The 21,655-nt window shown below is 38.9% G+C and overlaps 2 protein-coding genes across 8 annotated transcripts in view; both read left to right on the top strand.

Moving 5' to 3' along the window:
• RABGAP1 (RAB GTPase activating protein 1) overlaps positions 1-21,655 on the top strand; it is a 161,764-nt gene that overhangs the window by 84,153 nt on the left and 55,956 nt on the right. Inside the window, exon 1 of one of the 7 annotated variants that reach the window (XM_069582472.2) lies at positions 3,076-3,177. The exons of the other annotated variants lie outside the window; for them this stretch is intronic. The gene's annotated coding sequence lies outside the window, so the exon portion shown is untranslated. Of the gene's footprint in view, positions 1-3,075; positions 3,178-21,655 lie in introns of those variants that run through there. 7 annotated transcript variants of the gene reach the window in all.
• Positions 3,912-5,337, top strand: GPR21 (G protein-coupled receptor 21). Its single transcript, XM_069582519.1, has one exon. It carries the CDS (start codon positions 3,989-3,991, stop codon positions 5,036-5,038), a length of 1,050 nt encoding a protein of 349 aa, XP_069438620.1. The 5' UTR covers positions 3,912-3,988; the 3' UTR covers positions 5,039-5,337.

Here is a 21,655-nt window from a genome sequence, read left to right as displayed (position 1 = left end):
ACTAAATACATCATGCAACTACATTATTTTAAAAGGGAAATGTATGGATGAATTTTTGTGAAGACATAGATTTATTGCTTTTCCTTATCATTAATAATTTCTCTCCTCTAAAAAAAGTTGTTTCTTTTAATCCAAAATAAAACATGTAACTCTTAACTGATTATTTTTATTTAGTTTCTAGTATGAATATTTTGAAGGCTTCCCCGGTGGCAGTGGTAAAGAATCCGCCTGCCAACGCGGGAGACGAAAAAGATGCGGGTTTGATCCTTGGAGTAGAAAATGTCAACCCGTTCCAGTATTCTTGCCTGGAGAATTCCATGGACAGAGGAGCCTGGTGGGTTCATGGGGTCACAGAGTCAGGACTCAACTGAGTGACTGAACACGTGGGCTCACATACACACAAATATTTTGATTATAGCTGCTCCTAGAGTGGTTTTAGTAAAACAAACAAAATTAAAAGCACTACTGTTTTACTAATGGTATTGTAACAGCTTGTTGGTTTCGTTGCATTTTTATAACATTGTTAGTTCTTTAAAGCTATCAGTTAATGTAACAGCTGTTTTTATCCGCATAACTACCTAGCTGTACGCATGAGAAACCTGAGATGGAGTAAGAGAATGAGTTACAAGTAGGTAGAAAACTGTGGACTCTCAGCTTCGGCAAATGGTTTTTCCATTTTTTGAAATGTAAGTCTCAGAAATTCTTTTTTAAGTCAGTATTTATTAAGCACTCAAAACAGGGAGATCAGAAATAAAGTCTACATCAAATGTGGAGAGTAGTGAGCAATCTGGTTTGGCTGGAGGGCAAGGTATTTGGGGGATTTGGACTAATGAGATCAGACTGGAAAGTCATTGGGAACCATAGACTCTTCTTGCATAATGGAGTTCATAGTAACCCTAATAAAGCATGTGCTGATGGATGAATAGATTAGAAAAGTGAACAAGAAGAGAAGTACAGAAAATATTTAATGATAGCCCCAAATATTAAAAACTAAAAGGGGAAATGAATTTGAGAACCATTTTAGAGATAGATTCCCAAGATGTGAGTAAGAATGGTATATTAAGGGAGAGAGAGTGGTCAAGATGATTCCCGAGTTCATACCTGAGTGCCTGGGGAAATCTCAGGGAAAAAAAAGAGGTTTATTTGGTAGGAAAAATGTATTTAATTGTTGGATGTGCTATGGTTGAAGTCTCTATAAGACATCCAAGTAGAAGATGTGTGACCAGTAGGCAAATTGTGGATGGAAAAGAGAACTCAGGAGTGAAATCAGGTCTGGAGACATACAGAAGTTACCTGTCTGATGGGAATAATTTTTTTAATGCCATATCATCATTCCTTCTTGCCTGCGTATGTACTGTCTCAATGTATTTGAGGAATGCAGGGCAGCAGTGTATCCAAATGACTGTTGTTACCACCCTTAGAGCTAGGCAGTCACAGTGAGAGAGGGCACCTTAGGATTCAGAAGAGCCCAAGCCTCAAGCAGCACAGCGTGACTAGTGGGAAAACACAGACTATTTAGGAAGGCTGTTTGAGTTGTATGAGAATAAAGTAAAATTATATACCTCCTGTTTCTTAGATGTTGGTAAGCCTTTTATGTATACCATTTGCTTTATTTCTCAACAATCTCATGAAATAGAGTATGATCTTCATTTTGAAGGTGATGAAACTGAAGCCAAGAGAAGCTAGGTGATAATAGAGCAGGGAAGCAAGGACTTGAACCAGATGGGAGTTCAGTGTCATGGGTCTTTTTGACATACTTTGCCATCTTTTCCAGTAAGACCTGTCAATTAAGCTATCAAACTTAATAGGCTTTTTTAGTTCTTTGCCTTCATGTAATAAGCACAGTGCTTCAGATCTTAAAATGTAATTGAATTCTGATGGTGAGTAACCATTGCCTGTAGTGAGAAAGCATGTGTGTGAAGCAAACAAAAAAAAGTTGGATCTCATAATGTACATCTCCATCCCGGTATGCAGACCTTCTGAAATGTTTTCAGATGTCAACATTTGTTTATTTTACTCTACTGAGTTATGTGAAGCTTTACTTAGAAGAATGAACTGAGAGACCAAAGATACCTGGAAGAAAAGATACTAAAAGTACACAATTAACTAAAAATTGTCATAATTTGGCACTCCCAGTTAGCTGAAAATTGTGCTCATTTGACATCATCTGAAATGCCACAGTATAATCCCAATTTGTGTTAGTAGGCACAGACAAGATTGTGTGTTCTAAGATACAAAGCTAATTTGTACCGTGAAACTTCTTGCAATTATGGGTGCATTTACTTACCCATCTTTGTTTGTATATGTACCACTTCACAGCAAACTAGAAGCAAGGTATGACATCTCAACCAGACAATAGTGTTAAATATAGGAACAGTGTAATTCTTTGTGCTATTTCTGCAGTATTTGGAATGGATGGGATTTTTTGTTTGTTTTTTTTTTCCTCTTAAAGACCTAATTTTTAAATTTGCTTGTTATTTTGATCATGTTTCTTGAAACTGATCTGTATATAGTGAATCATGAGAAGAAATCAATGCCAAATATGTAGCCTTCTAGCTAGAACTTCTGGTGCTGGATTTTGATTCTTCAGTTGTCATGCACTGTTAACATACTTTCATTCTTTAACATTGCTCTTTGTTCTGTGGGAAATGCTACAAGAAATAGGAATTTCCTCTCACCATTACCCCTCGGGCAGTGTGTTTCAGTCTGATTCCTGGCTTGCACTCAGTCCTGGTTACTACCTCCTCTTCTTACTGGCAGTCTAAATTCTGCTCGTCTATGAAGGGTAGGGGGTGGGGTGGGGGGTTAGGGGCGGTGGGGGGGAGAGGTTCCAGACTGACGAGGAAACAGCTTTCAGTCGCTGCACTGCAGGCATATTAAGTTATCCCCCAACTGTGCAGTCTGGAAATCGGGGAGCTTCTCTGGCAGTGAATTCTAATTAGCTGCTAAAGATGCCAGAGCGTGTGCGCGCACCCGGGCGTTTTCTTCTTTCCCCTCCCCCGCCTCTTCCTTTTCCCAAGCCCCCTCTTCTCCCTATTTCTCCTCCTCCTCCTTTATCCCCTCCCTCTGTGTCTCAGTTCTGCAGTAAACGAGGCTGAGGCACATTCCTGCTTTGCAAGGCTTTCTGCTAAGGATGTTCTGTGGCTTTTGTTTGGATTGCAGCGTGCAGAATTACAGGTAATACTCGGAAATTGAGCTAGATAGATCAATGCCATTGAAATGTTTTCTAAGAGGCAAAATATTACATTGGAATCAATAAAAAAATTAAGTTATCTTGGCTAATTTTATTAGTGGTAATTAAATGGTATAAGTAGATTCCTTTTCTCCCCTGAAAAGCTCAAAAGAGGAAATGGGGTTAGATTGATCTGACTGGCGATTGATTTTGCTTTATGTTGGTCATGAAAGCCTGCTGTTGCTGCACCTCCTCTGTAAAGTAAGAACCGTTTATGTGGGGGTGCTACTGAGGGTAGGCGGGAATAGTTGACCTGGGTGGTGTGGGATGGAGTGGGAGGTGGGATACCAGCCTGAGCTAGCAGGTTCTTGATTAGGGCATTGGATACAAAATGTAAAACGCTCTCTCCTTTTCTTCTGTCAGCTGTTCAGAGGAGACTCATTACAACTCTTGCTGAAGTCCTAGCCTTCCTCCCTTCTCTTCTGCCCCTGCCCCCCACCCTCACTGGCTGAAGACCTTGTACCCAGAGTTTGCCTTACTCCCCTGGTGCTATGTGTATGGTAAACCTGGTACTATGGCCGCATCTGGGACTGGCCAGACAACTGCTGCTGGTTCTCCCTATTCCAAGAAGGATTTAAAGGGGAATTACACTGCAGGCAATGCACCAGAGCGGCAGCATCGCGAGCTTGGGGACTAAGGCTCCTCGGGCATTATTGCAGACACACAGAGCTGACCGCAATGACAGCAGCTGCTCCTTTGAACTGTTGGCAGCAGCCAAGCGGCAGCATGAAGTGAAAGATCACTCCTGAGCTCAAGATGAACTCTACCTTGGATGGTAATCAGAGCAGCCACTCTTTTTGCCTCTTGGCATTTGGCTACTTGGAAACTGTCAATTTTTGCCTTTTGGAAGTATTGATTATTGTCTTTCTAACTGTGTTGATTATTTCTGGCAACATCATTGTGATTTTTGTATTTCACTGTGCACCTTTGTTGAACCACCATACTACGAGTTACTTTATCCAGACTATGGCATATGCTGACCTCTTAGTTGGGGTAAGCTGCCTGGTCCCTTCTTTATCACTCCTCCACCACCCGCTGCCAGTAGAGGAGTCCTTGACTTGCCAGGTATTTGGTTTTGTAGTATCAGTTCTGAAGAGTGTCTCCATGGCCTCTCTGGCCTGTATCAGCATTGATAGATATATTGCTATCACTAAACCTTTAACCTATAATACCCTGGTTACGCCCTGGAGGCTACGTCTGTGTATTTTCCTGATTTGGCTATATTCCACCCTGGTCTTCCTGCCTTCCTTCTTCCACTGGGGCAAACCTGGATATCATGGAGATGTGTTTCAGTGGTGTGCGGAGTCCTGGCACACCGACCCCTACTTCACCCTGTTCATCGTGATGATGTTGTATGCCCCAGCAGCCCTCATTGTGTGCTTCACCTATTTCAACATCTTCCGCATCTGCCAACAGCACACAAAGGAAATCAACGAAAGGCAAGCCCGCTTCAGCAGCCAGAGTGGGGAGACTGGGGAGGTGCAGGCTTGTTCTGATAAGCGTTATGCCATGGTCCTGTTCCGAATTACTAGTGTATTTTACATCCTCTGGTTGCCATACATCATCTACTTCTTACTGGAGAGCTCTACTGGCCACAGCAACCGCTTCGCATCCTTCTTGACCACCTGGCTTGCTATTAGTAATAGTTTCTGTAACTGTGTCATTTATAGTCTTTCCAACAGTGTCTTCCAAAGAGGACTAAAGCGCCTATCAGGGGCCATGTGTACTTCTTGTGCAAGTCAGATGGTAGCTAAGGACCCTTACACAGTTCGGAGCAAAGGCCCTCTTAATGGATTTCATGTCTGAAGTGGTTCAAATATTGAGTTGCTGTGTGTTTTGTGTGTGTGTGTGTTTCCTTTTTATCTTTTTGTATTTCTAGTTCTCTGGGAAATATGGGACAAAATAATTTAATAATTTGATTCTAAGCAATAGCTGACAAGTGATCCATCCAAAATACCTTGTTAAGTTTGCAGAAATGATTTTTTTTAATGCTTTTGAATGAGAAAAATCAGGACCATGAGGATAAATTGCTGTTCATAATGTCATAGAAGTAACTGTATTTCTCAGACATAAAAACGAATAAAGCCATATCTAACACCTCTCCAGCTGGCATGACTGAACCTGGTTGTGAAAAGTGTCAGCATTTTTCAAAGTCTTTGTTTTCTTGTTGCTTTTCTGGGTTCTTTCTAGCTGTTTAGGCTTCATGTACAATTGATTTAACAGGGAATATTAAAATACAGTGATGAATTAACTGTATAGTAATTCAGTGATGAATTCTTCATGTATGTCAAAGTATAACTATGCTGCAGGTTTCCACACTGTCATTCAGAAAGCCGAATGTTTTGTCCTATTCTCTTGAGAAAATTCTCAATGCAGTAAATAATGTGAAAACTTAAACATTAATTTTAAATTTGTGTGTTGAATCATGAAGCAAAAGTGCAGTCAAATTATATAATTTATATAAAAAACTAAGATATATTTTGTGCCATCCTTCACTGAGACCTAAAGAGTTGTATGTACTGAAAGTGATTGTGTTCTAGTATTTTTGCCCATGCCTTTGTGTGTGTGTTAAGAATATTTGAATTGAGTTAGATTTTTCTTTTATAGCCAAATGCATTTTAATAACCTGAAAAATAATTAAATGATAGGCTGATGGCTGCCACTTTTATAATGGTGAAAATACATTAAAATGTATCTTTGGTTTCTCTGCTCTTTTTATCTAGAGACCTTTTGAAATATTAGAGTATCAGGAAGAAAAGTGTCCTAAGCAACTTGAGTCAGAAAATAAACTATACATTTAGCTAGTTCTTTTTTTTTTTTTAATAGAAGGCGTTGATTGAGATGTTCTCTTTGTAATTAAATGGAATCATCTAATCAAGTAGCGACTAATTCTTTTTCAAAGCATTCTTTCAGCTAGTGTTAAGAAATCCATATTTAGTGTTAAGGAATGAGAGAAGAGGTTCTGATTAAATCTCCATTGCTATTCTCTTTCTGGGAAAAAAAAGAAACATCATTGGGTTACAGTTCATTTGCTCAAATAGGCTTTTTTTTTTCCCCCAGCCAAAATAGCAAGATCTATAGAATTAGTAATTGAGAATGCTGTGTATTTGTATGTATAGTGCTGTTTTGTTTCTCAAAGTGATTATGTTTAGAGCAGGAGGTTTATTTTTCTAAAAGGAAAGAAGGATTTCCCAGCAGCTCCAGGCATAAAGTATTTCCTCTGCTTTCTGCTGGTTTTAATGTTTTAGAAGTCTTCAGGGAACTTACGTGATCTCTGCCTTTGGCTAGATGTTGTAATAGGAATGTGACAGTGGTGTTCAGTGAGATGGAAGATAGAAGAAAACGAAGGGAAATGGGTTAAAGTGGATTTTTGAGTCCAGGGAAGGACATGGATATTTATAAAACAGGCAGATATGGTTTGGTTTTCCATCATTATGTTAGAAAGCCTCTTACCCTCATTTGAAATAAAGGATAGCATTCTTACGATGTTAGATTTTAGAGATTTGATTTTAACCTCAAAATCATTCTACTTAAGCGTTTTTATTTTTAAGAGAACAAGTATTAGCATAAACATTTAAACTTCAGATTCTGAGTTCTTCCCAAAAGCTTGAAAATTTGGTTCTGAATTATTTCAAAATTTAGAACTCCTATTGAAATTGCGAGTTATGTTAACAGTGGCTTTGTTAAGTTGCCATTGAAGTAGAAAACCTTTTCTGTTAGAGTCTGAAAAATAGCTGTATATAATTTCCCTTTATATAAGTGGCACAGATTTTTTTTAAAATTTCCCTTTTTCACGTATATATTAAAGAATGTAAACTGTTCAAATTGGCACAGTTTGCTTGTCAGTTTTTAGTTCTGCCAATATGGTAATCATAAAGATTAATTTTTATAGAAAACTGATGTCAAACCTACTACTCAGTCAGTTAGCATCAGTGTTTACTTTTGAGAGGACTAAGCCCTTTTAATTTTTTCTTGCAATAGGGTTCTGTCTTAGAGAAAACAGGTTTTTGGTAAAGATTTTGTGGAAATTTTATGGAGATGAGGAAATCTGTCTAATTTTCTGGAAATGGCTAATCACGCTGATATTTTAATGACTGGAAAGGCAACAGTTCTTTTAATAAGAGCTTTTGCTAATAGGTTTTTATATTTTTGCCCTAATACCAAATTTAGATATTGTCACAGGTTCCCCCTCCCCCAGATTAGAACCTCTATCAATGTCTCAGCCTAAAACTAAAGTAGAAATTAAGTAGATACAGTAATTTTAAAGAAAAACAAAGCACCACCACCACCACCCCACCCGCCATGAGGCTTGCTTAATATCAGGTGTCTTTCCAGTTTATCTTGTCATCCATCATTGGACCTTGTAAACGCTAAGGTTTCTTCCAGGTATCAATTCTGTTCTCATATTCATTATCTATACTGCTTTAAAATTTTTGTTTTCTTGTGGTATGTGCATGCTGGGGAGAAGAGATGTGTCTGGATACAATCATACAGTCTTGGGACAGTTTCTGTGTGATACATTTGCAGTTCATATGTATTTATATATAACCTTTTCATCCTGGCCTGTTTGTTACAAACATTTAATAATGTTTTGTTTAAATACCAGTCTTAACTGGTTGAGAATGAGAAAAAGTATTAGAGTCAATCACCCTAGGCTTTGGCAAGACAGCCTATTTAACTTTATATGGTATATGACTGATATCGGAGGAAGTGTAAGCTTTTTGTGATCGTGTTGAAATTATTTCATAGGAAATTTAAAAATAAGACTATACTAATTGTATCTGTAATTACTTGTGTTTTTAATAGTGATTTCACTGAAAGTGTGTTTTTTGCTCTTAGAGTGGAAAAACAATTACAAAAGGACAGTTATTCCACTTTAATGAAAAAATTGTCTTACAGCAGAATGGTTATTTGCATTTTTCATGGACCAGTTAGTTCTTACCCTAAATCCCATTTTGAAAAGGATTTTCTTTAAGGTTTATTGCTGGCTAAATACTTTCTTGAGCCTTTTAAATGACTTTTCCTTTTTACTTGAATAATGGTCTCAGTATTTTAAGGATTGGGAAAACTTGAATTTTTTTGTACTATTAAATGCATTTACTCTTCACCTCCTTGAACTTGAAAATGAAGCAACAGGGTTATGAGTTCCCAGGTAGTATAGTGATTTCTGGGAGTTTCCTCAGCTTTTCAGGTTTGATTAAAACATTGGCTTTTGATGATGTTGTAGGAATTTTACTGACTTTGTGTTTTTGTATTATAGAAAACTTGTGAAATAAATTATTGACAAACCAGAATTTATTGCTGTATGAGGAGATTTGGGAAAGTTTAAGGATGGGGAGAATCATGGAATTATGAAAAAATTTTTAAATTTTACGAATGACTTCATAAGTCATTTGTGTTGATTTTTGTGTACTTTTTCCATTTCAGGTTAAAGTTTTATATTAAATATACATATTATTAATATATTTTGCAGACCCAAGGAATGTTCTAGACTATAAATGAGTCATTTGGCTTTTCTTCAAAATTTAGGTAATAAGGGAATCATGATATGTAAAATGAACTCTGAACAGAGAATCTGTGATTCTGTTACTAATTGACACATTTTGTAAGGGCTAGTGGCTTCTCTAAGCACTTAGTTTCTTCTATTTATAATAATCCTTTCATCCTTCACAGGGTTACCTTGAGGACTGAATTAGACAATGGATGTAAAAGAACTTTGTAATATGTAAAGTGCTTTGCAAATAAAAATGAATACTACTATTTATCTGCCATAGTTTTATATCTAAGGAAGTTTTACATACTGGTGTGTTACTACCCCACATAAAGATCTTTGAAAGCCCACATTTAAGTAGAGAGGCATGATAAATTCTCACCTTTCTAAAATGACAGTAGCTTTCAACATAAAATTCAACATAAAACTATTCCATTTACTCCCTTTATTTGTTTCTGAAGTCTCTAAAGCTAGGTTCAGTGTCTCTTCATACCTTTATCCCCCAAATCTAACGTGGGACCTGGCTTAGTGTGGAAGTTTTGTTAAGTTTTACAGAACTAATGAATGACCCTTTCTAATGATCACTTCTCGTCATTATAGAGCATAACTTCTTGACATTACAGAGCAGTGATGGTCAAAGGGTATTCCGAAGCCCATTAGCGGTTTTTCATATGGTCAAGGCCATTCTAGACTCTAAATAGTAAACGTCTATCTTTGTAACAAGAACTAGTGCGGGAATGTGTGTGATTTATATGCTAGGTAACTTTACTCCTGGATATTCAGTAGCCTTGGCCAACGGACCTTTTGTTATTGTTACTTAGTTGCTAAGTTGTGTCTGACTCTCTTAGGACCCCGTAGACTGTAGCCCACCACCAGGCTCCTGTGTCCATGGGATTTCCCAAGCAAGAATACTGGAGTGGGTTGCCATTTCCTTCTCCAGAGGATCTTTCTGACCCAGGGATCATATCCACATCTCATGCACTGGCAGGCAGATTCTTTACCACTGAGCCACTAGGGAAGCCCCAGGGAATTTAACTGTCAGACTGCCAGTTTCTCACAGTATGTACAAGATTTTGGCTTTAGATCAACATAAGGTATGTTGTAAAAATCAGCCACAATGAAAGAAGCACAACAGAATAGGACAGCTTGGTGAAAGAAATTGTTCTGGTTCTTTGGTTTTGCTCTTTTTTTTCTCTTAGTCTTTACCACTTTTCCATCTTTCCTTCCTTTCTTTTCTTAACACAGTTGGTCATGTATTCAGACTGAAGTGCTTATGGTACTGCTGTTGTTGTCCAGTCGTTAAGTCGTGTCCAACTCTTTCTGACCCATGGACTGCAGCACAAAGGCTCCTCTGTCCTCCACTGTCTCCCAGAGTTTACCCAACTTCATGTCCATTCAGTCGGTGATGCTGTTTAAGCATCCTATCCTCTGCCACCTCATTCTCCTTTTGCCTTTAATCTTTCCCAGCATCAGGGTCTTTTCCAATGAGTTGGCTCTTTGCATCAGGTGGCCAAAAAGTATTGGAGCTTTAGCATCAGCATCAGTCCCTCCAGTTAATATTCAGGGTTGATTTCCTTTAGGATTGACTAGTTTGATCTCTTTGCAGTCCAAAGGACCCTGAAGAGTCTTCTCCAGCACCAGAGCCTCAGTTTTTTGACACTTAGCCTTTTTTATGGTCCAGCTCTCATGTCTTTACATGATTATTGGAAAAACCATAGCTTTGACTATATGGATCTTTGTTGACAAAGTGATATATCTGCTTTTTAATATGCTGTCTAGGTTTATCACAGCTTTTCTTCCAAGAAACGAGCGTCTGTTAATTTCATGACTGCAGTCACTGTCTGCAGTGATTTTGGAGCCCAGGTAAAGAAAATCTGTCACTGCTTCCAATTTTTCTTCTATTTGCCACGAAGTAATGGGACTGGATGTCATGATCTTAATTTTTTTAACGTTGAGTTTCAAGCCAACTTTTTCACTCTCTTCTTTCACCCTTATCAAGAGGCTCTTTAGTTCCTTTTCACTTTCTGCCATTAAAGTGGTATCATCTGCATATCTGAGGTTGTTGATATTTCTCCCAGCAATCCTGATCCCAACTTGTGATTCATCAGCCTGGCATTTCACATGATGTACTCTGCATAGACGTTAAATAAGCAAGGTGACAGTATACAGCTTTGTCGTTCTCCTTTCCCAGTGTCAAAGGAGCCCATTGTTCCATATCTGGTTTCAACTGTTGCTTCTTGATTCCCATACAGGCTTCTCAGGAGACAGGTAAGGTGGTCTGTTACTCCTGTCTTTTTAAGAATTTTCCAGTTTGTTGTGATCCATACCATCAAAGGCTTCCACGTAGTCAGTGAAGCAGAAGTAGATATTTTTCTGGAATTCCCTTGTCTTCTCCATGATCCAACAAATGTTGGCATTTTGATCTTTGGTTCCTCTGCCTTTTTTAAACCCAGCTTGTACGTCTGAAAGTTCTTAGTTCACATCCTGCTGAAGCTTTGCTGGAGGGATTTTGACCATAACCTTGGTAGGTAGCTTGCAAAATGAATGCAATTGTGTGATAGTTTGAAGCTTCTTTGATATTGCTCTTTTTTGAGATTGAAATGAAAAGGACCTTTTCAAGTCCTGTGGCCACTGTTGAGTTTTCCAGTTTGTTGACATATTGAGTGCAGCACTTTCACAGCATCATCTTTTAGGATTTGAAACAGCTCAGCTGAAATTCCATCACCTCTTCTAGCTTTGTTTGGAGAAATGCTTCCTAAGGCCCACTAGACTTTGTACTCCAGCATGTCTGGCTCTAGGTGAGTGATCACACCATTGTGGTTATCTGAGTAATTAAGACCTTTTTTGTGCAGTTCTTCTGTGTATTCTTGCCACCTCTTCTTAATCTCTTCTGCTTCTGGTAGGTACTTAGCCATTTCTGTCCTTTATTGTACCCATCCTTGCATGACATCTTCTATTTTCTTTAAGGGACCTCTTAGTCTTTCCCATTCTACTGTTTTTCTCTATTTGCATCGTTCATTTAAGAAGGCCTTCTTATCTCTTCTTGCTGTTCTCTGGAATTCTACATTCAGTTGGATAAATCTTTCTGTTTCTTTCTTGCCTTTCACTTCTCTTCTTTCCTCAGCTATTTTGTAAAGCCTCCTCAGACAATCACTTTGCCTTCTTGTATTTTTCTTTGGAATAATTTTGGTCACTGCCTCCTGTATAGTGTTAGGAACCTCTGTCTGTAATTCTTCAGGCACTCTGTCTACCAGATCTCACCCCTTGAGTCTATTTATCACCTCCACTGTATAATCATAAGGGATTTGATTTAGGTCATAACTGAATGGCCCAGTGGTTTTCCCTTCTTTCTTCACTTTAAGCCTGAATTTTGCAGTAAGGAGCTCAGTCAGCTCCCGGTCTTGTTTTTGCTGACTGTATAGAGCTTCATCATCTACAAAGAACATAATCAGTCTGATTTCAGTATTGACTATCTAGTGATATCCATGTGTTACGTTGTCTCTTGGGTTGTTGGAAAAAGGTGGTGTTTTGACAAAACTGTTAGCCTTTGCCCGGCTCCATTTTGTAATCTAAGGCCAAACTTGTTTGTTATTATGGGCTATCTCTTGACTTCCTACATTTGCATTCCAATTCCCTATAATGAAAAGGACATCTTATTTTGCTGTTAGTTCTAGAAGGTGTTGTAAGTCTTCATAGAACCAGTCAGCGTCAGCTTCTTCATCATCAGTGGTTGGGACATTGACTTGGATTACTGTGATATTGAATGGTTTGCATTGGAAATGAACTAAGATCATTGTGTCGTTTGTTGACTATGAGGGCTACTCCATTTCTTCTAAGGGATTCTTGCCCACAGGAGTAGATATAATGGTCATGTGAATTAAATTTACCCATTCTGGTCCACTTAGTTTACTGATTCCTAAGATGTCAGTGTTCAGTCTTGCCATCTCCTGCTTGACCACATCCAGCTTGCCTTGATTCATGGACCTTACATTCCAGGTTCCTATGCAGTATTGTTCTTAACAGCATCAGACTTTACTTTCACCATCAGATACATCCACAACTGAGCACCTTTTCTACTTTGGCCCAGACACTTCATTTCTTTCTGGACCTATTAGTAGTTGCCTTCTGGTCTTCCCCAGTAGCATATTGGACATCTTCCGACCTGGGGAGTTAATCTTCAGGTATCATATCTTTTTGCCTTTTTATGCTGTTCCTGGGGTTCAGGAATACTAGAGTGGGTTGCCATTTCCTCCTCCAGTAGACCATGTTTTGTCAGAACTCTTCACCATGACCCATCCATTTTGGGTGACACTGCATGGCATGGCATTTTCATTAAGTTACATAAGACCATTCACCGTGACAAGACTGTGATCCATGAAGGGAATGATAACTGCTGTAGGATTTGAAAAATTGTATTATGCCATAACTGGCTTTTAGGGAAAGTTTAAGAAGCAATCAAGAAGCACCTACATAGCTAGCCCTATTAGATGCCAGTATTGCTAGCTGGCCTCAGAGATTTAAAGAAGGATCACATGATTACTTTCTTATGGAACTTCATAGTTTTTACATGTTTCATATGGAAAAATTCTGTGATCCGTTTTTCAAGAGGCTTCACAGAGTGACTATCTGGGTAAATTTACCAAGCCTACTTGTGGGACAGTTGGCACACCATGGATCTGTTTCTTGGGGTGGGTGCGTGCACACATCTGTGGTCAGTCATGTCCGAATCTTTGCAACTCCATGGGCTGTAGCCCACCAGGGTCTGTGGGATTTGCCAGTGTTTAAAATCATGTTACTTCATTAGTTTAAAATAAGAAGTCAGTGCTGGCGATAGAGAGCAATCTTTCTCTCTTGATTGGTCTTCATGGGAAGCCAGACCATATTCAGAATGTTGCTTGGTGAGAATGAAATCTCAGAATATGGTTCTGTAACATGAACATTTCCTGATGTAAGACTAAGCCTGATATTCCGCCTCTGTGATCCGAAAACCTGGTCATTGGGATCCTGATGTGAAATTGTTTGTACTTCTAGCACTGACCTTCTAATTGACATATTCTTTAGTTAAATTAACTTCTTTTGTTACTTAGCTTTTAGTATATTTCCTTGCAAATTTAAACAGTCTTACCTCCTAACTCATTCTTTTGAGGTGGTTGTATATATCACTTTTTCCATAAAACTTTGTTTTCTGATTTAATATTCAAAGAGTGGCCTCATTACTTTGTTAGCTTGGGGAAACAACTCATCTTGGTTTTCATAGAGCAAATATATACTCTCTAGTTGGAAAAGCAAGATACATGAAAATACCTATAAAAATTAACAGTAGCAGACAGTTAATTAGAAACATTGAATTTTTGAAAGTCATATTATCCCCAAAGGAGACAGGGAAGACCATTTGAGCTGAAAAAGACATTATAGATCATTTGGTCTGATTCTCTCTTTACCAGTAGGGAAACAGTCCAGTGGCCACATATCCATTTGCGACAATACTCAGACTGCATACTTCCTGATCCGTTGTCCTTTCCTATTATATCTTGTTTTTGCAGAGGAGTTGGAGTTTGGCTTTATTCAGCCAAGTCCTGGAAAAGACTTAAACAGGCTGATATATGGTGTGTATGTGCTCGGGTGTGTAATTTTAGGTGTATAAAGCATTATGGGCAATAATATAATTGTTAACAGAGTCTTATTATCCTTCAGAAGAATTTTATAAACTTTGTCTTATTTAATCCTTCCAATAGTCTGTGAGCTAGTGACTCATATTATTAACCCCATTACAAAGATGAGAAATGTGAGATTTGGAGTTGCCGGAGTCAAGCAGTTAATAATAGAAGATATGGGATTCAAACCCAAGTCTTTCTGACTTAAGAACCTACATTGTTACCTCATGTAACTGTCACAGAAACCTATTGGGTAGGAGTTTTTTATTTTTGTTTTTATGTGTGTGTGTGTGTGTGTGTGTATAAAACAGGTGAGGAAACTTAGGTTTAGAGAGATTAAGAAAGTTTTATCAATATATCAACTAACTTCTATACTTGGAAAACATGTGACAGACTTCTACTAAATATTAGCAGATTTAGTGTGCATGTTTATTTCTGTTAACTCCACAATCAGTTCAGTTCAGTTTCTCAGTCATGTACGACTCTTTGCAACCCCGTGGACTGCAGCATGCCAGGCTTCCATGTCCATCACCAACTCCCAGAGCTTGCTCAAACTCATGTCCATCCAGTCAGTGATTCCATCCAACCATCTCATCCTCTGTCGTCCTCTTCCCCTCCTGCCTTCAATCTTTCCCAGCATCAGGGTCTTTTCCAAAGAGTCAGTTCTTCGCATCAGGTGGCGAAAGTTTTGGAGCTTCAGCTTCAGCATTAGTCTTTCCAATGAATATTCAGGACTGATTTCCTTTAGGACTGACTGGTTTGATCCACTACAAAAACAGCAGAAGTATAATACATATGGACAAAGAGAAGAGGGGCAGAGGTATTGGCAGATGAATGAACCCCCCAAAATTTGGAGTTATAGATTCCCAGCGGACAACTGGTAACTGGCTGCAGAATTGACAAAGCCGAATTCTAAAGTCATGGAGGAGGGACAAAAAGAGTCAAACTAATCTGCCCATAAAACCTAATAAATAGGTGGAAATTAGATTTTTGATATGCCCCTACAGGCAGAGAGTAGCATGAAGCTGAAAATGAAACAATTGTTGGAAAGTTTATTGAAAGCACACTTAGGTACTGTCACCCACTACCTTGATCTCCATCCCAAGCTGGCCCTAGTAGACAACTGATTTTTCACCATCCCAGCAGAAGACGGGAAAGTTACTCTTCAGAGATTGAACCACAGATGTTCTAGACCCCAGGCTTAGCTGAGAATGTGCCTAAAACACCTTGTTGAAAACCTGAGTGTCAAGAGAATGTCTCCTTGTTAAATAATCAGTATCCTCTTTCTCTTCCCTGGTGGCTCAGTGGTAAGAATACACCTGCCAGTGCAGGAGACATGGGTTCAATCCCTGGCTTGGCAAGATCCCCTGGAGAAGGAAATGGCTATTCACTCCAGTATTCTTGGCTGGGAAATCCATGGACAGAGGAGTCTGGCGGGCTAGAGTTCATGGGACTCAGAGAAGAGTCATACACAACTGAGCAACTAAACAACAAAAACATCCTCTTCCCATTACACTTGTAGAATGCTCTTAGTCAACCTTAAACTTTCTAAAGAAGGAGATAAGAGGAGTCCAGCCTAGGGGCCAGTATTTGAGGGCTCTCAGTTCATACAGACTGGGCAGGCCCATCACTTTAAGTTGATGCCCATCAGTCAGTGAATCCCTCTCATGCATCTAAGGCTTCCAGTTGATTTTTATTCCTTATATTTTAATATCAATAGTCTACCAGAGAAAGTCTTATGAATAGATTTGAGAATATGTATCATAAATGTGCCAAACCCAAAACAAATCAGAGGAAGCAGAAGTAATGCGAGTCACAGAAGAAAACTCCCCCCACCAAAATCAAATATTTATAGGTAAATATTTTCAGAGATGATTTTGCTTCCATTAAAGAAAAGTGAAAGTGAAGTCACTCAGTCGTGTCCGACTCTTTGCCACCCCATGGACTGTAGCCTACCAGGCTCTTCCGTCCATGGGATTTTCCAGGCAAGAATACTGGAGTGGGTTGCCGTTTCCTTCTCCAGAAGATCTTCCCAACCCAGGGCTTGAACCCGGGTCTCAAGCATTGTAGGCAGACGCTTTACCGTCTGAGCCACCAGGGAAGTCCAAGCATTGAAGAAAATAGGGTGCCATTTAAAAAAAATAATAAAGCTCTTGAGATTAAAAGAATAATCAGACATTTTTTAAAATTAGAAAAGTTGGAAGATAAAATTGAGATAGACCAAATAGTGAAATAAAAAATAGTAAAGTAGATGAAAGCAAGACAATTAGAGACGTGATCAGGGGGGTCCAATATCTGACTAAGAAGACTTTCAGAAACAGAGACGAAGAATGGAGACATTCTCAGATATCACAAAAGAAATTTATCAACTGAAGGATATGAGTTTACATAATGAGAAGGAAGTAGTCACTCATGGATGTGGGAGTTGGACCAGAAAGAAGGCTGAGCACCAAAGAATTGATGCTTTCAAACCGTGGTGCTAGAAAACACTCTTGAGAGTCCCTTGGACAGCAAGATCAAACCAGTCAATCCAAAAGGAAGTCAGCCCCTGAATACTCTTTGAAAGCCCTGATGCTGAAGCTCTTAATACTTTGGCCACCTGATGCAAACAACCAGCTCATTAGAAAAGACCCTGATGCTGGGAAAGATTGAAGGCAAAAGGAGAAGAGGGCAACAGAGGATGAGACAGTTGGATAGCATTACTGATTCAATGGATGTGAACTTGGGGAAACTCTGGGTGTTGGTGAGGTACAGGGAGGCCTGTTGTGCTGCCATGCGTGGGGTTGAAAAGAGTCCGACATGACTTAGCAACTGAACAACAATGGCAATGAAAAGGGCCAACCAACTTAACGTAATAAAAAAGACTTTGTAATGGCAAATCATAAAATTTCAGAAAACTGAGGATAAAGAAAACCCTAAAGGTATCTTGGTCTTGAGTAGGGAGGGGTGGGGCTGTAGAAACATCCTGAGTAGATCTGAAGAGCATTGGACTTCTACTACATTGAAGCAAGAAAATAATTGGGAATAAGTTCAAAGTTTTAAGAAGTGGTTTTTAACCTAGAATTTTATGCCCAGTCAAACTTTCATTCAAGTATGAGGGTAAAACCCATTTTGAGATATTTGGGGTCTCAGAATATTTACCTGCCTTACAAATACAGATACATAGAACACCGAAGGAAAGAAAAAAATCTCATGATTAGTCACTTTAGAAAAGGTAGAAAATTAAAGAAGGAAATTTGATCATGATATATATCTGTGATTCAGTTATGAATAATATTGATTTAGCCAAAAATTGTAGCAAAGTTATGTTGACTGTCATGAGGGTAGGGAAGTATGTGGGAGGGTGGGTTGGGTTGGAACTGTAACAGAGCCACAGTATCACCTCCCATACTAGAAACTCTGTTTTTCAAAAAAGCCAAAAAGTTACAATTACACTTTTTCTTCAGAAATAAAAAACAGCTAAAAGTATGTGAAGTATGAGAGGTCTGTTCTTTTTCTTTGTAGGCTTTGTGCTGTTTGACCTTTACAACTGTGTTTGTGTATTATTTTTTTATGAAAAGCATAGACCACATTTAGGGAGCGGTAGGTAAATTTTAAGAATGAAATCAGGAAGTGTAGGTTTAGAACATATCACTAAAGTGGAAAATGAGGGTGTGATAGCACTGTATTACCTATGGTCCTGCACTGAGTAGTTCCTAGTTGTCATCTGATTTCTTCCTCCTAGAAGACAGGCAAGAGGGATGTTATCACAGATGTTTTCACCTCTTTGATGATTGTGAAAATTGAGTTTTGAGGCTCTAAGACCTTTTTGATTTCTAATCTGTTACTGTGCCTCAAACATAAGTATATTTGAATCTTTCTAATTTTTTTTTCTACCAAGAGAAGATAGCAGATATTAGAAAGCCTCTACTTTGACATCATGGGAAGGAATATATGGGGAAAAATGTTTGTGTATATGCAATGAGTATATGTGTACTGGTATACAAGTATCTGTAATGTAAGACCTGGCATTATGAGATTACAAGAGGAATGCAAATAACTCTGTGGTGTTCATAGGTAAGAAAATGCTTGTTAGATAGATTTTCTCAGAAGGCAGCATATGGGATGGATTGAGCTCTGGATAGAGTAAGATTTGTATAGTCGTCTCTCTCCATACCCCTTGAAAGAGATTGGCATAAAAAAATTTAGCTGGACAGGATTAAAGGAACCCAAAGAATCAATAGACAAAAGTGATCTACAATTATCAAACAATATATGACATGAGAAAGCCTTTAGGGAAGTAAAAAGCACATAATGTTAAGTTATCATGAGTGTAGTCACTTGATAAAGGTTTTATTGGCTTGTTAGAAAAAAATCATATTGGCTTTGATCAAAATACGAAAGAGTCTTTTCAAAGTAAAACTTTAATTTTTGTCTCTTAGCTTTCAGTAAATATTTGTTGAATTAGTAAGACATTACTTTGGGGAGAAAGCAAAAGTTACAACATTAAATAGCATGATATATTTCTGAAAATTCTTCCGGTAAGACTGGGGAAACCGCCGCTGCCAAAGCAGTTTATTTATAGCTAGACCAAAAAAAAAAATCCATTTGTGTATCTCTGTCTTCATTGGTCCCTGAGGAGCAGAATTTTACTTAAAAAAGGCATTTTCATTTTAAAATATTCTCCCTTGTGACATGATATTTGTAGGAATTAAAAACATTCCTATAAGTGAAGAAGACTCTAATATAGGAGTCAGTTCAAGATCAGATGCATGTTGCATTGATGTAAAACTCTTCACGTTGTTACTGCATTTATTTTATAAATAAAGTGTTTGGATCACTTTTTCTGAGATGAAGAAGGAAGTGAAAAGAGCATGGATTTTGGAATCTCTGGCTCTTGGTTCTCTACTCTGTAAAATGGGGTTTTTATCCCCTTGTTAGAATTATTGTGAAAAAATGATGCTTTCACATCTTAAGGATATAGAATTGTGCACGATGGCATCATAGAAACTCAATGAAAGATTGCCGCTGTTATTTTCTTGTTGCAGAGTCAGTCTCCCAGTAACTTACAGGGCCTGCTGGAAATGAGCTTATACCCTCAGAGGAAAGACCCTGGGTGAATGTGGAGGGGCTTGGTGAGCCTCTTTCTCATGGGGATCATAACCCTCTCAAGTCCTGCCTTGATGGTTTACTCCCTTATATTATTGCCGTTTTATGTATTTTGTTCTGCTTTTATAATATGTTCCACAGGAGAATTAGTCCTAAAGTTTTCCGACATTAAGATCCATATATTTAGATGCACTTTATCAAGGAACAAGTCACTGGGGATTACAGTAAGAGCTTTAATAGTTTACAGATTGAAAAGAAAGTTGGGACTGAAGTGGTAAAGAGGTATCATTTTAACTGAACTTTAAAAATGAGTTTTATTAGGAAAAAATTAAACTGACAAAGTATTTAAGCTCCAAAGGCCTAAATGTTGTTGTTCAGTTACTAAGTCGTGTCCAACTCTTTGTGACCCCATGAACCACTTCCCTGTCCTTCACTGTCTCAGTGAAGTGAAGTCGCTCAGTCGTGTCCACCTCTTTGCGACCCCATAAACTGTAGCGTACCAGGCTCCTCTGTCCGTGGGATTTTCCAGGCAACAGTACTGGAGTGGATTGCCATTTCCTTCTCCAAGGGATCTTCCCAACCCAGGGCTCGAACCCAGGTCTCCCTCATTGTAGACAGAAGCTTTACCGTCTGAGCCACCAGAGAAGTCCTTCACTGTCTCAGAGTTTGCCCAAACTCATGTCCTTTGAGTCAGTGATGCCATCCAACCATCTCATCCTCTGTCATCCCCTTCTCTTCCTGCCTTCAGTCTTTCCCAACATCAGGGTCTTTTCCAGTGAGTCAGCTCTTCACATCAGGTGGCCAAAGTAATGGGAATTTCAACACCAACTCTTTATCCAATGAATATTCAGGGTTGATTTCCTTTAGGATTGAGTGGTTTGATCTCCTTGCTGTCCAAGGAACTCTGAAGAGTCTTCTCCAGCACCACAGTTTGAAAGCATCAATTCTTCGGCGCTCAGCCTTCTTTATGGTCCAACTGTCACATCCATACATGACTGGAGAAGCTATGGAAAAACCATAGCTTTGAATATTTGAACATTTGTCAGCAAAATGATGTCTCTGCTTTTTAATACACTGTCTAGGTTTGTCATTCTTCCAAGGAGCATCTATATACTTAATAGAGACCGTGTCAGTTCAGTTCAGTTGCTCAGTCTTGTCCGACTCTTTGCCACCCCATGAATCACAGCACACCAGGCCTCCCTGTCTATCACCAACTCCCAGAGTTCACTCAAACTCAGGTCCATCAAGTCAGTGATGCCATCCAGCCATCTCATCCTCTGTCGTCCCCTTCTCCTCCTACCCCCAATCCCTCCCAGCATCAGGGTCTTTTCCAATGAGTCAACTCTTCGCATCAGGTGGCCAAAGTATTGGAGTTTCAGCTTCAGCATCAGTCCTTCCAATGAACACCCAGACTGATCTCCTTTAGGATGGACTGGTTGCAGTCCAAGGGACTCTCAAGAGTCTTCTCCAACACCACAGTTCAAAAGCATCAATTCTTTGGCCCTCAGCTTTCTTCACAGTCCAACTCTCACATCCATACATGATTCCTGGAAAAACCATAACCTTGACTAGACGGACCTTTGTTGGCAAAGTAATGTCTCTGCTTTTCAACATGCTATCTAGGTTGGTCATAACTTTTCTTCTAAGTAATAAGCATCTTTTAATTTCATGGCTGCAGTCACCATCTACAGTGATTTTGGAGCCCCAAAAAATAAAGTCTGACACTGTTTCCCCATCTGTTTGCCATGAAGTGATGGGACTGGATGCCATGATCTTCATTTTCTGAATGTTGAGCTTTAAGCCAACTTTTTCACTCTCCACTTTCACTTTCATCAAGAGGCTTTTTAGTTCCTCTTCACTTTCTGCCATAAGGGTGGTTTCATCTGCATGTCTGAGGTATAATATGTAGTAATTAAAAGTATGTGCTTGAGAGGCAGGCAGACCTGGGTTTGAATCCTATCCCTGACACTTAGTAACAGTGAGACCTTGGACAAGATTCATAATCCCTCCTAGTTTCTGTTGTGAATAGTACTTACTGTCTCTTACAAATACTGTAAAGATTACTGAGCCAATGCATGTAAAGCTCAGCATAGTGCTTCAGTATATGTTAGTACATGTTCAGTATATGTTAGCAGCTGCTGTTAGCTTCCTTGTGAATAGGGCAGTATAGTTTCAATTTGAGATATAATG

The sequence above is a fragment of the Ovis canadensis genome, chromosome 3 (genome assembly GCF_042477335.2).
Source record: "Ovis canadensis isolate MfBH-ARS-UI-01 breed Bighorn chromosome 3, ARS-UI_OviCan_v2, whole genome shotgun sequence".
Classification (NCBI taxonomy): domain Eukaryota; kingdom Metazoa; phylum Chordata; class Mammalia; order Artiodactyla; family Bovidae; genus Ovis; species Ovis canadensis.
The sequence above is the reverse complement of the archived record's forward strand: the minus strand, read 5'-3'. Positions and strand labels throughout refer to the sequence as shown.

Bases quoted from the DNA above. Each gene is read 5' to 3' on its own strand.
- GPR21 (XM_069582519.1), top strand. From the start codon at position 3,989: ATGAACTCTACCTTGGATGGTAATCAGAGCAGCCACTCTTTTTGCCTC.